This window comes from Myxocyprinus asiaticus, chromosome 5 (genome assembly GCF_019703515.2).
Source record: "Myxocyprinus asiaticus isolate MX2 ecotype Aquarium Trade chromosome 5, UBuf_Myxa_2, whole genome shotgun sequence".
Classification (NCBI taxonomy): Eukaryota; Metazoa; Chordata; class Actinopteri; order Cypriniformes; family Catostomidae; genus Myxocyprinus; species Myxocyprinus asiaticus.
The window spans coordinates 18,684,287-18,698,890 of record NC_059348.1 but is presented as its reverse complement, the minus strand read 5'-3'; the positions used below and the strand labels follow the sequence as shown (position 1 = coordinate 18,698,890).

At 37.0% G+C, this 14,604-nt stretch overlaps 1 protein-coding gene across 1 annotated transcript; it reads left to right on the top strand.

Annotated features, from left to right (window-relative positions):
* The first annotated feature begins 1,853 nt into the window (after positions 1 to 1,853).
* cope (COPI coat complex subunit epsilon) lies at positions 1,854 to 14,159 on the top strand. Its single transcript, XM_051696886.1, has 10 exons — positions 1,854 to 2,004; positions 2,192 to 2,254; positions 2,345 to 2,445; positions 2,574 to 2,726; positions 5,856 to 5,909; positions 9,746 to 9,827; positions 11,686 to 11,841; positions 13,422 to 13,490; positions 13,716 to 13,790; positions 13,961 to 14,159. The coding sequence occupies exons 1-10, from the start codon at positions 1,903 to 1,905 to the stop codon at positions 14,006 to 14,008; spliced, it is 903 nt and encodes a 300-aa protein (XP_051552846.1). The 5' UTR covers positions 1,854 to 1,902; the 3' UTR covers positions 14,009 to 14,159.
* Positions 14,160 to 14,604: the final 445 nt, after the last annotated feature.

The window sequence follows — 14,604 nt, the reverse complement described above, 5'->3', positions numbered from 1 at the left end:
CAGTGTCTTCTGAAGCGATCTAATCATTTTTGGGTGAGAACAGACCAAAATGTATCTCCTTTTCCACTGTAAATCTTGCCATTTATGAAATCATCAGTCTATTTGGTGATCATGATTTTAAGCTCGATTACACTTCCTAGTGCTTGGCATACACAGAGTGCGCCCACTGTACATAGGGGCCATGGGTTACTCCTGGCAGGCAGCAGATACCCTAACCACAACCCCACCCTAATCCTAACCATATGGAGCCTGTAAGTCAGAGTAGCCTGCCAGGAACAACAGATGGCACCTTTCTCCTATCGCAGCAGAGTACTAGATGGTGCTAGGTAGTGTAATCAAGTTTGAAATCATGATCACTAAATAGACTGCTGATGTAATAATTTAGAGTGATAAAGGAGTTATATGTTCTTTTCTGTTCTTACACAAAACCAATTGCATTGCTTCAGAAGGCATTGATTTAACCACTGGAGTCGTTTGGATTACTTTTATGCTGCCTTCATATCCTTTTGGGAACTTCAAAAGTCTGGTCACCATTCACTTGCATTGTAAGGACCTACAGAGCAGAGACATTCTTCTAAAAATCTTTGTTTGTGTTCAGCAGAAGAAAGAAAGTCACACACATCTGGGATGGCTTGAGTAAATGATGAGAGAATTTTCGTTTTTGGGTGAACTATCCCTTCAAAAATTATAACCACTATTCAAATTAAATAATTTGATTGAAACATTTTACTTTAATGCAATATTTTACAGAAAGCTACATTTATTGTCTTGTGACTGAATATACTTTTTCTTAGTAAATAAGAAGGTGGCTCACATTTATCCAGTTTACTGTTTTTTGTTGCACCATATTTACTTTGCAAGATGTTTGATGTTGTTTTTAAGGCAGTGTTATTAAAGTATAATTGCAATACTAAATGCTAAAACAAATGCTGTACTGACATATAACACAGATATCTTGGGGCCGAACAAGGTCGATTCTGGGACTTTTAGAAAACAGCCTCAGGCAGGCCACATCCACACTAATGTGTTTATACTTGAAAACTAAGTTTATTATTATTATTATTTCTTTATGTTATCGTTTTCCAAAGTATGCAGTAATGGAGTGTTTTCAAATGTATCAATTTGAATGTATGAGAGGCGTAAACATAGCAAAATGAATGGGTTTTGGAAGTCCAAAACCCCTAGAACTTTTTTCTACTGAGGAACACAAAAGAAGACATGAAGCATAATGTTAGCCTTAGTCACCATTCACTTTCATTGCATTCTTTTTCCATACAATGAAAGTGTATGGTGACTGAGGCTAACATTTTGCTTCATATCTTGTGCGTGTGTGTGTGTGTGTGTGTGTGTGTGTTTCACTGAAGAAAGAAAGTCATACAGTCTTGGACTTTCTAGAGTTTCGCATTAGTTAAATGCGCATTAAAGTGATGGAAACGGCATATTCGCATGAACGATGACGTGTCATAACCATTTGTAAAGCGCGATGGCGTTGCGCTCGTCGGATAGCTGTGGGAGAGCTTGACGTGACTGGCTCAACGACTGGCCCGACCATGGCACACACTTCTTCAAACGGATCCCTGGTTAGTCGAAAGTGCCTCACCCACAGCTCGACGTTAAAGTGGGTCCTCACAATCCACCAGAAATATAGGTATATGGAGGCTGTCGGTGAATGGGAATGGGCCATTTGAGCCCTCATGATGACAGGACTTTTATGTTTGGGTGAACTGTGCATTTATGGCCTGAGTTAACTTCACCTTATTATACTGTAAATGCTCGATTGATAAAATCGCTACAGCTGCTATTCTTTGAGGTGCCACAATAGGCGACAGCTCACACACACAAACCTGTTCGAGCTCTTCGACGTGGCCGTTGTGACGTCAGCAAAGTTGACGTTTCACAAACATGGCGGTGCAGCAGGGGGAAGTGGACGAGCTGTTCGATGTGAAAAATGCCTTTTACATCGGCAGTTATCAACACTGCATTAACGAGGCCCAGAAAGTAAAAGTGAGTGCAAATAAACTGTCTACGTGACACCGGAATCTTTGCTACTGGAGCGTTTCTAGATTCGCTGTTCGTCTGTTTTCTAGTAGACTAATTCATTAGCTTGTCCAGTTCGGTAGTTCAGTACTTTAAAACGGTGTGTTTAACAAATGATGAACCGTCTTGTGTAACGCTTTTGTGTATTTTATAGACATCGGGGCCAGAAAAAGAAACCGAGAAGAACATTTTTCTGTACCGGGCATTCATCGCTCAGGTAAATTCATAATAATGTGTTACGTTGTTGAGATTCAAAACAAACTAAATAAACACTGATCAATTGACAAGATATATGTTCTTTCCATAGAGGAAGTATGGTGTGGTACTGGATGACATTAAGCCCAGCTCCTCTGAGGAACTGCAGGCTGTTAGGATGTTTGCAGAGTACCTGTCGAATGAAGGCAAGAGGTTTGTGCAATCATTTGCCACAAATACTTTGAAATGATATAGGATGTTAAATGCTAGCTTTGCATGTAGTACATACAGTTGATCCATCAGCTAAATATACCTGATGGCACAATACATACTTTTCTTAGGGATGCAATAGTGGCAGAATTGGACAAAAAGATGGCTAAGAGTGTTGATGTTTCCAACACCACCTTCCTGCTGATGGCAGCCTCCATCTATCTGCACGAGATGAACACAGATGCTGCGTTACGCACCCTACACCAGGGAGACAGTCTGGAGTGGTGGGTGGTGAATTCAGTTATGATCCTCTTAAAGGGTTTGTTCACCCAAAAATGTCCCAGATGTGTTTGACTTTCTTCAGCAGAACACAAATGAAGATTTTTAGAAGAATATCTCAGCTCTGTAGGTCCATACAATGCAAGTAAATGGTGGCCAGAACTCAGAAGGTCCAAATGTCACATAAAGGCATCATAAAAGTAATCCAAATGACTCCAGTGGTTTAATCGGCATCTTTTAAAGCAATCCAATTGTTTTTTGGTGAGGGATGCCGTGGTGAGTTTTTTTTATTTATTTTTTTTTTCCCAATTTGGAATTCCCAATGCACTGTAAGTCCTTGTGGTGGCGTAGTGACTCGCCTCAATCTGGGTGGCGGAGGACGAATCTCAGTTGCCTCCGTGTCTGAGAACATCAATCCGCGCACCTTATCACGTAGCTTGTTGAGCGCGTTACCGTGGAGATGTAGCGTGTGTGGAGGCTTCACTCTATTCTCCGCAGCATCCATGCACAACTCACCACACACCCCACCGAGAGCGAGAACCACATTATAGCGTCCACGAGGAGGTTACCACATGTGACTCTACCCACCCTAGCAACCGGGCCAATTTGGTTGCTTAGGAGACCTGGCTGGAGTTACTCAGGGGTGGCAGTCAGCATCTTAACTCGCTGAGCTACCCAGGCCCCCGGCGTGAGTTTTTTAGAGAAAATATCGTGGTTAACCGGTTTTACGATTATTAGCAAATTTTCTTATTATGCAACAGCACTGAGGCAAAAATGCATATCATATTACAATTAAACGTGTTAGTGCACCTATTTATGGGGGATATATGGATGCCGAGGGCAGCCTTTCTATAAGAAAACTGATAAATACACAAAAAATAAATAGGTGATATATAGAAAGGCTCCAATCTAGGCCCGGACACTGCTTATGTGCATCCCGAGCTCAGTGATATGCTTCAGTGTAACCAGAGTGCTCCAAAAGTGCATAAATGTAAGATTATTGTGGGTGCGTAATGTGTAGTTCATCCAACAGCTTTTTTTTTTCTTCTGCAAAAGTTTACTAAAGCAATCCTTTGTCTTTCAGACACCCCAACATAAAGAATCGGCAACAGACTCTTTAAAAATACTGTCCACAACATCTCACAAATAAAACTTTGGACTATGCATAATAACAAGAAAATTGCTTACAGCAGGCGATTTAAAGTCCGAACATTTATTGTTAATGCGGTGAATTTGTACACAAGCAATGCTTTAAATAATAATTATGATGATTTAAGATGCAACTTTTCAAAGTAACTCGTTGTAGGGTTGTAGCGGTATACCGGTTTCACGGTATATCATGGTATGCAAATTGACGGTTTTCATACCATGTACATTAGCTTATTTATGGTATTCAAAAAAAAAATGCAACCGGATGGAGAATCTCACCTGTGCGTGCACATCTCCTTTCCTCCTCGACTGCCTGTCAGACTCGTCAACTTGTGCCACACACACATGCAGCGGAGAAAATGTCAGAAAGAAGCGAGGCTGATATCACCAATCTCCATCCCCCGCTGAAAAAGACATAAGTGAGTGTGTGTGTGAGTTAAAGGTACAGACAGGAGCAGTCTGGTTGCACTACTTTTTTTCTACTTTTTTTACTCTCCCATTTATGTTGTTCAAAAGGAAGTACAGTTTGATTTATTTATTTCTAAAGAGCGATTAATTTTTTTTGTAACGGTCCTGCTCCTTTTTTCTTCCTAATTTCATTTGTTCAAATGGGAGATGTACAGCTTTCTTATTTATTTTATTTATTTTCAAAAGGGAGGCTTTTTATTACACAGTTCCATAAAAATAAAAATAATGGTTTCAAGTTTCAGTTATTATAATAAAGCATTTGTTCAACCAAAAAAACCTTCTGTTTTCATTCCTTTAAGGGTCATTGTAACTGATAATAATAATAATTATAATTGTGTAATACTGTATACTGTGATATTTTCTGAGACTGTTATCGTACCGTGAAAATCTCATACCGTTGCAACCCTAACTCATTGATAGTAACTGCATGCAAATGCACCATGCGCTGTAAGCACGAATAAACATTTAAAAAGTTGCATCTTTTAATTCATCATTTTAAAATCACCACAGCTAAAATATGAAACTTACTAGTTTGTTGTTGTGACTAGTGGAGCATCCTGTCCCATTTGTATAGGATGTGTATCTTTCTGCATGTTTCACATCCGGCGTCTTCTGTTAGTCATTTAAGTGCTCACAGATGATTTAGGTGGATATGAGTCTGGTAGATCGAATTCCTCTGTTATGTTTTGGATTTCGTGTGTTTAAGCCCCAGTTTCACATTAATTGAAAGTTCACATTCAGTCCGTGACACCTGTCGAAGCACCACGCAGACACTGTCAGTAACCACAGCAAGAGCTCCAGTACCCAAAAAGACACGAGTTTTCACATTTAGGCTTACAAAATCTTATGAAAAACTCTTTTATATTATATATTATTTATGCATTATATATAATATTTTGCCAGATGTAAATAAAGCATTTAACGGTTTTAACCGTGTATTCTAAATTCTTACGGTTAAATTAACCCTGACATTTTTAATCACGGTTGATAGTAAAACCGTATAATCGCGGCTTCCCTAGAACAGACCAAAATATGCCCTTTTCACTGTGCAGTCTCTAGACACATCGATTACATTTCCTAGTGCTTGACGCATGCGCAGAACAATAGATGATGCTATAGGAAGTGTAATCGAGCTTGAAATCACTATTGCCAAGGAGATTGCTGTCAAGATTTATAGTGAAAAAGGAGGTCGAAGACATGGATTAAGTCACGGGAGTATGGGTGGCTTAATGATGCCTTTATGTGATATTTGGACCTCCAGAGTTTTGGTCACCATTCACTTGCATTGAATGGACCTACAGAACTGAGATATTCTTCTAAAACTCTTCATTTGTGTACTACTGAAGAATGAAGTCCTACACATCTGGGATGGCATGAGGTTGAGTAAATGATGAGAGAATTTTCATTTTTTGGGTGAACTATCACTTTAAGATTCAAAGTTTATTTAACCTGATATATAAAATTATATATGATCAAGTCTATAAGTTGCTCACCATCATTTTGTATTTCTCTTGTAGCATGGCCATGACTGTCCAGATACTTCTAAAGTTGGATAGAGTTGATATGGCAAGGTATTGGGTTTTTATTATCTTTTGTGTGAGTGTGTGAATGCTGTTTGCATAATTAATAATTAAAAAATATTAGTACCTGTTATTTGATTAAACTTGTGACTTTTTGCCATAAGAAAATATTCCCACTTTTAGTTAGCAGCATATTTAATGAGAACAAAATGTAGGTCTTGATTTTATCTAGCAGGTATTGATTGGATCATGAGAAATGGCCTCTATAGGACAGGTGGTTGGAGGGGAGGGTTTGAACAAGAGTGACGTGATGTCAGACTAAAAGGAACATCATTTCAGATGTGGAGCAAGTTATTACATTTTAATGCAAGATTACGAAGTAGGGCTGAGCGATATGGCAAAAAAATAAAATCTAGATCTTTTTCAAACTTAAGGGCGATTTACGATTCTCGATTTGATTTTCCTACATTTAAAGGTATTTTTCAAATAATATGTTCCTTATTAGAATGCAAGGCAGCCTGGTTAGAAAAATCCAAGTTGGTTTCATCATAGAAAACTAAGGTGTGTAACAGAAATGCACAAAAAAGTGCAACACACAAAGTTGTCAACAGCGTAAAAGTAAAATAAATTAAAATCTAATGTATTTAAAATAACACTGATGTTCAGAATTCATAGTATAAAATAAGAAAACTACAAAATACCTCAAAGCCAATTTAGGTATTATTTTTATTTAAATCAAGTCCATCTAGAAAGTTGTCTAGAAAGCAATATCTAGAAATAGTCTTGTTTATCTAGAAAGTATTTTTAGTATATCAATCAATTTGTATGTATAACCATAAACACCTGCAGATAGAGTCCAGGGTCGGGTTGCACCAGATGTGCGTAAGTTCTCACTTAAGTTGAGAGGTAAAGTTCACGCTAAGGGCTTAGTAACTACTAGTTAGTTTGTAACTAAGTCAGTGCTTAATTTGGTTGCACCACCTGTTCTTAAGGCAAGACTTAACAAGTAGGTCATAAGCTCTCTGTAAAGTGATGCGTAGTCGCATAATATGACATTTACCTGTATTTATCCAATAAGCAGCCTTCAACACAGAAGTGTTAAAAAGCCGTGAATTTCAATTTTATCTAGTTACGGTTGATGTTCAAATATTGTTTGCTCACGTAACTGTCAGCTGTAATAAATTATATCCCCATTAAAATACGATACGTAATAAATGTAGATTTGATAAATGTATTTGCCCTATGTAAATAACTATATAGGAACTGTATCTAAAATAAATGAGGAATGATAAATAAATAGTAATACAGCAGGCTGGAAAAACAGACATTTATTCATTTTAATATCCTATAAATATATTTTGAATGTGCTGAAACTTGACACCGGGCGAGGCACCCTGAAAACGGCACCGTTGGAACGATAGTTAGAAGTACGTTTATTTCTCTCTTGTAAATGTAAACTAGTGTAAATGTCAACATCATACTGTATGTCAAAATGATTAATGCCTGTCACACAAAACATGAGCTCATTGATGTCATAAAATATTAGTCTGCTTTTTTATTCCATTCCTTACTCATGGTCGGAGGCTTCCGTAAATATTTAGTTTATATGTAGGGTTACATCCTACCTAAGTTTAATGGTGCTATGCTCAAATATTTAGTAGTGTGTAAATTGTGACTTAGTGGCCATTCACGCCACAACTAGGCTAAGTTTTAACTTACGCACAGCTGGTGCATCTGGCCCCAGATATCAGAAACATTTCAGTGTAGTTGAAAATGCAAAAAGCTCAGTTTAAAATAATGACGTCAGTAGTGCTGTGAGCACGTGGCACCCTCTAGTGGTACACGCTGAGCAGAGCAGCAAAATGAAATTATATTGCTGTTTGTAAAAATTATTGCTTCGCTTCCTAAATGTTGGCTATAAATGCATGCTACATCCCTGCCTGGGTTGGCAGTGTGTAATTTTTTAAAAATCTGTCTCGCTCCCTCTTCTGGTATTGATAGAATGTGTAAAACCCACTATTGGACTGAATTGAGTGGGTTGGGTTAATTAGTGCTTGCAGGTGTTGGAGGTTACTAGGAGGCCTATATAAACCCTCAGTTTGTGGCTTTCCATGAAAGGGAAAAGGAGAGTTTGAGTGTTGGAGAAAATATTTTGTATTAGTTTGACTGAAAACTTATGATTATAAAGTGATGGTGAAAATAAGTGAGCGTGTGTAAAGAAAAAAGAATGAAAATAAAGATTTAGACAGTGGAAAAAAGATATGTTTTTGTTTTCTTGGGGACTGGGTAATTGGTATTTAAGAAAAAAGAGGAATGGAAGGCTCCTGCCTTTGATATTTTGGGAGGTTTTGTTTCTTATATTTTCTGGTGTGAATTCAGTGGGCTGGTGCTTGGAGGAGAGCAGTTTGATCTCTTGCTAAGTAAAATTTGAGATTGGCACTCTTAGCTCTTCTCAAGCCCTGTCTTGAAGAGTCTTCCATTTTGTTTTTGAAAGTCTCCTGAATTTTAGTTGGACCCTTTCACACACTCACACACACTTTCTGGTTGGAAATCAGAACTTCCACCACTACTTTGACTGTCTCATACCCAACCAACATAAGTTCCACCTCCTCCTCCCCCTATATGAGCCTGACCACCTGAGGGGGTTGTAACAATACAGTACATTTGAAACACGTCACAAAGCAATAATTAGCGATCTATCTGAAACATCATGGTAAAAGGAGATGTGGATGATTCTCCCATTTATAGTCTATCCATTATATGATTTGAAATGAAGTGCCCATAACTGTCACGTATGTTCTAACACTTTATTATAAACACAGTACTGTGCAAAAGTTTTAGGCACTTGTGAAAAATGTTGCATAATGAGGATGTCTTCAAAAATAATGACATAAATAGTTTTCATTTATCACTTAATGTCATACAAAGTCCAGTAAACATAAAAAAGCCATGTCAATATTTGGTGTGAACACCTTTACCTTTAAAACAGCCCCAATTCTCCTAGATACACCTGGACAGTTTTTCTTGGTTGTTGGCAGATAGGATGTTCCAAGCTTCTTGGAGAATTCGCCACAGTTCTTCTATCTATTTAGGCTGTCTCAATTGCTTCTGTCTCTTTATGTAATCTCAGACTGACACAAAGTTCAGTGGGGGGTTTTGTGGGGGCCATGACATCTGTTGCAGGGCTCCCTGTTCTTCTATTCTAATCTTTTCTATTTGCAAAAGTAATGTTTGGGAGTCTAACATTTATATTTCCTTTTGACACACTAAAGCTGAAGATATATTAATAATCGTTTTAAGACAGATGTTTTTGTGAAACATCTTATGTGCCTAAGACTTTTGCACAGTACTGTACATTTCTGTTGACATCTCAGAAAATGTAGCTTAGTGCTTCATAACTTACACAGAACATAGTCATTGTTTGATTAAGCCAGTGTAAACATGCATGATGGACTAAGTCTACCTACAATCATACTGGAAATATTACCGGCTTTTATATCGGTCTCCGTGTTGTTAACCTAGTTGGAGAGCGCAGGCACGCGTATTTCCACACATGTTCATCTTATCAGATTGAGGGCGGCATCAAGCCAAGTGCTGTGAACATTTGTTTTTCTCTTTTATATTCAGCCATTGGTGGATTGACAGTGTGTCTAACTACAGTGTCTGCTAATATTTTATGCAAAACCTCGATTCCATGATTTAAAAATAAATAAAATCACGTCAGAAGCGTAAATTCGAATAAACTGAAAAAAAAAATCGCACAGCAACAAAATTGTTTTTCTTTGGAGTAACGTTTGCACTGATGAATCGAACACAATAAGAACAGGAATGTTTATTAAATAGGGTCAGTTTGAATTTCATGTCATTGTTGGATATTTTCTCCTCAGAAAAGAGCTAAAGAAGATGCAAGACCAAGATGAAGACGCCACCCTGACTCAGCTTGCAACGGCCTGGGTTAACCTTGCAATTGTGAGTATTTGCGATTTAGTGAAATACATCAGGATTGACTTTTAAACTATCTTAAGCATTAACAAATACAAAGAATTGGTTTATAAAACATCATCCGCTACATATACATCTAAACATATTCATGTACAGTTTTTTTAATGCTGATGGCTAATCTATGTATGGATTTAGAATTGCCTATTTTAATTTTTGTGGTGAGTTGTAATTTTTGGTGTATGAGTGTAATGTCACTTTAAAGGGATAGTTAATCATAAAATGAAAATTCTCATCTTTTACTCATCCTCATGTCATCACAGTATGACTTTATTTTTTTCTGCAGAACACAAACATAGATTTTTAGAAGAATATCTCAGTTCTGTACATAAAATGCGATGGTGATCTAAAAAGCACAAAGGCAGCATAAAAGTAATCCATACAACTCCAGTGGTTTAATCCATGCCTTCAGAAGTGATATAATAGGTGTGGTTGAGAAACGCATCAATATTTAAAGGTGCACTAAGGTAAAAAAAAATGCTAATTAAAGAAGTTTTACACACAAAGACATGAATAGCATTTTTTTAGAAATATGATGGAAATTGTTCATTCACATGAGATGAAGACTCTAGTCATATCAGTCACTCAATAAAAGCTGTTTAATTTTACATGGAGTGTGTCGCCCCCTCATGGGCGCTGCCATGTTGACAGCACATGACACTGTGTCTGCAGTTGACTGAGTTACTACCACTAAAACCAAACAATAAACCAACAAACACAAAATACTTGCTACAAAAATCAAGGAAGCCCAATACAATAGTGTATGTAGTACAGAGTGATGGTGTGGTTTTGATAAACAGGAGTGTGATCCACCAGACAGTCAGAACAAAATGAGTGCAAGTGGGAAGATAAAGTTTCCGAACAAGAGGTCCCTGCTGGAGTGATAAAACACACTACTACCTGCAACTCTCACATTGTGGATGACATATAAATAGCGCGACATCAAATGTGTTCGGTGTTTAGCCTGCAGAGAGCTCAGAGATATATAGTGAAAAAGGACATAAATATTGATGTGTTTCTCACCCACACCTATCATATCACTTCTGAAGGTATGGATTAAACCACTGGAGTTGTATGGGTTACTTTTATGCTGCCTTTATTTGCTTTTTGGAGCGTCAAAGTTTTCGCCACCATTGACTTGCATTGTATGGACCAACAGAGCTGAAATATTCTTCTAAAAATCTTTGTGTTCAGCATTTAATTAGGGGCAGTGGTGGCTTGGCGGTTAAGGCTCTGGGTTAATGACTAGATGGTCAGGGGTTCAAGCCCCAACACCGCCACGGTGCCACCGTTGGGCCCTTGAGCAAGGCCCTTGACCCCATCTGCTCCAGGGGCGCCGTACCATGGCTGACCCTGCGCTCTGACCCCAGCTTGGCTGGGATATGCGAAAATGTGGGGCAGTGGTGGCTCAGCGGTTAAGGCTCTGGGTTACTGATCAGAAGGTCGGGGGTTCAAGCCCCAGCACCGCCAAGATGCCACTGTTGGGCCCTTGAGCAAGGCCCTTGACCCTATCTGCTCCAGGGGCGCCGTATCATGGCTGACCCTGCACTCTGACCCCAGCCTAGCTGGGATATGTGAAAAAGAAGAATTTCACTGTATATGTGCAAATGTATAATGTGTGATAAATAAATAAATAAAAATGACTTTCTTCTTTTTTTTATTTTATTTTATAAAAAATAAAATAAAATAAAAAAGAAGAAAGTCATACACATCTAGGATGGCGTGAGGGTGAGAGATTTATCATTTTGGGGTGAACTATTACTTAAATAAAGGGCTGTCCTTAATTTCTTGAATTTAAATGTCCTTCTTGTCTTCCTTCCATCAATAGGGAGGAGATAAATTGCAGGATGCATTCTACATCTTCCAGGAAATGTCAGACAAGTACTCCCCCACACTGCTACTGCTGAACGGTCAGGCTTCCAGTCACATGGCTCAGAATAAGTGGGATGAGGCTGAGTCAGTTCTACAGGATGCCCTTGACAAAGTACGATTTCAGCAAAGTGATGCATTTAGTCTAATTAGGGCCAATTCTGCTTCTTTTCCCATTCATTCTTAGGTTGACCAAAAAGGGCTGTAAATTAGTGATTGTCATGGTTCATACAAGGTGCTTGAAGTACTTGAATTATGCTTTTTTAAATTTAAGTCCTGAAAAAATCATGAAGAGGATCATTGAAGAGGTTCATAAAAAGTGCTGGAATTATATAAAAAAGTTAAATACATTGCTTAAATCATTTAATAAGTTAAATACATTTTTGTATTTTCGTAAAACATGTATACAGTCCTGTTACAGAAAAGTAAATGATTGAGATGCTTTCGGGAAACACAGCCCTGGTTGTTTCTGACAGCATTTGGGTCAATATCAAAATATGTTGACAAACATGTCCCTTGACTTGTTGTAGTCATTAGAATGCTTTCAAAAACATTTTAAAAGGTATCATTCTATAACCTAACATTTAATAATATGAAATGGCTTGACTCTGTTTTGCAAATTTTTTTAGAAAGTGTATTTGAATTTGTCAATTGCCTGAAAAAAAAAAAACAAATAATCCCCTTCATCTGATACACTTTTATGACATTTACAGTTATTTATTTTTAACACATTTTTAATACAAGCATTAGTGTAAGGCCGAGCAAGTGTGCAAAAAAGCAAAACGATTATTAATAATTTAAATATTCTAAAAAGAATGTTTGTCCCTTGATTTCATGCCATTATTGTTATCAATGTAAAAAAAAACAAAAAACAAAGTTAATTTTTTTTTTAAAGAAACAAATTTGTGGAAAATAATTTTTAAGGTCAAAGTTCAGAGGCTGTATAAAGATGCATATAGTGATTTTCCCAGCATGTTAAAAAGTTATTAATTCACATTTTAACTGTAATATTTTCACACAACACAAATTGGTGTTGTAACACATTTAACCCTCATTAGTGTTAACCCTTGCTTCATTCGTGATACAAAATGAAATGATAAAAGAACAACAGTCAAGTTGTCCTTTATGAATAAAAATAATGTCAAAGTGTTTACCCTCAGCGTTTATGGGCAAAAACTAAACTGAATGGAAAATTTCAATATTCTGTAAGTTGGAAAGTCAACATTTTTTGAAAGCAACCCATTAGCAATTTCGGTCAGTTCCTCTATATCTGTTGTGTGACTTTACAAAACATGGAACATAGCACATGAGCCATTTGGACTACTGTTTACGGACCCAGTTATTCACATTTGTTGGAAGTGTGTAGTGTGCTCTTCGCGTTTTAAGGGAGCACACTACAACTGCACATCAATTTTGTCATGAATTAACCAAGAATTGTTTCTATGAGGATGTGTAGTCAAAGATGCACATTTAGATATTTTGTACTTGTAATAAGTGGTGTTTTATAAAAATAAATAAATTTAATGAATAAAATCTTTTTATTTCAAATGTACAAATAAAGAATTAGTTTGAATGACATCTCGAGTCCTTGAAAACAAATACAAATGTGCTTGAAAAGTCCTTGAATTTTGCATCTGAAGCCGTCCATGTTTATCCAAGTGAAATGTCATGATTTTATCCTTTGATCTTCTATAGGACAGCAGTCACCCTGAGACACTCATCAACCTCATTGTGTTGACACAGCATTTGGGCAAGCCTCCTGAGGTAAGTTCCATGAAAATGCACGTTCTTTGCACAGACTGGAGAATTCATCTACAGATTGTGAATGTTTGAATGTTGTATTTGAATACTGCAGACATATTTTGTGTACTTCTAAGACCAATGTATTTGAAGGGGTTTTGTTGTACACTTCCATTTAATGTACTGGTTGTGTAGCATGGTCTTTTACTAAAGCATATTATGGATGATAATTGTGCCTGGTTGTTTTAGGTTACAAATCGATATTTGTCTCAACTGAAAGATGCACACAAATCGCATCCTTTCCTTAAGGAATATCTTGCTAAGGTAAGGTTACTCAGTCTCGCATTATACATTACATCATTAAAGAGCAATAACACCTCATATTTGAAGACAGAATGTGAGGGCTGTTGTTTGAATCATGAATTTGCTGTGGTTTAACTATGGAAAAAGTGAACCATTGTTTAATAAAATACTTTTTCTAATGTTTTCTACAGGAGAATGAATTTGACAGACTTGCAATGCAGTACGCCCCCAGCGCCTGAAAGAAAGATGTGTAATTTATACCTCTCATATGATGCAACACATTATTTCTCCTCTTTCTTCCTCAAATTTTTATTTTGCTCTGTCTTTTTGTCGTCCCAGATACTCTACAATCATTCCTCTATGATGGGAAATAAACATGTTTATATCATACTCTGTGTTGTTGCATTATTAGAATGTGTTTGACTGTTAATATTGGGATAAACTCAAAACAAAAACAAATGGTGTATTTATGTCTTCTTTTTTATATATATATATATATATATATATATATATATATAAATCTGTCCATTGACCATTTTGTTTAAGTTGTAGCAAACCAGTGCATAAAATTATAACACTATTGGGACAAATTTGTGCATAAAAATATAAACATTATGAAGTAAAACGGACCCATTATTATTAGGTGTCTTTAACTACAATGTACTTATGTACATGCATGTTGTTGTGTTGGACTTGCATGTGAGGTACCTGCATTTAATAACATCTGTAGTTACACTGTTAAACTTACCCCTAAACTTAAACACTACCCCAACACTTACCTTAACCTTACCCCTACTCCTAAACCTACACGTACAGTACCTCAACCTCAGAAGCA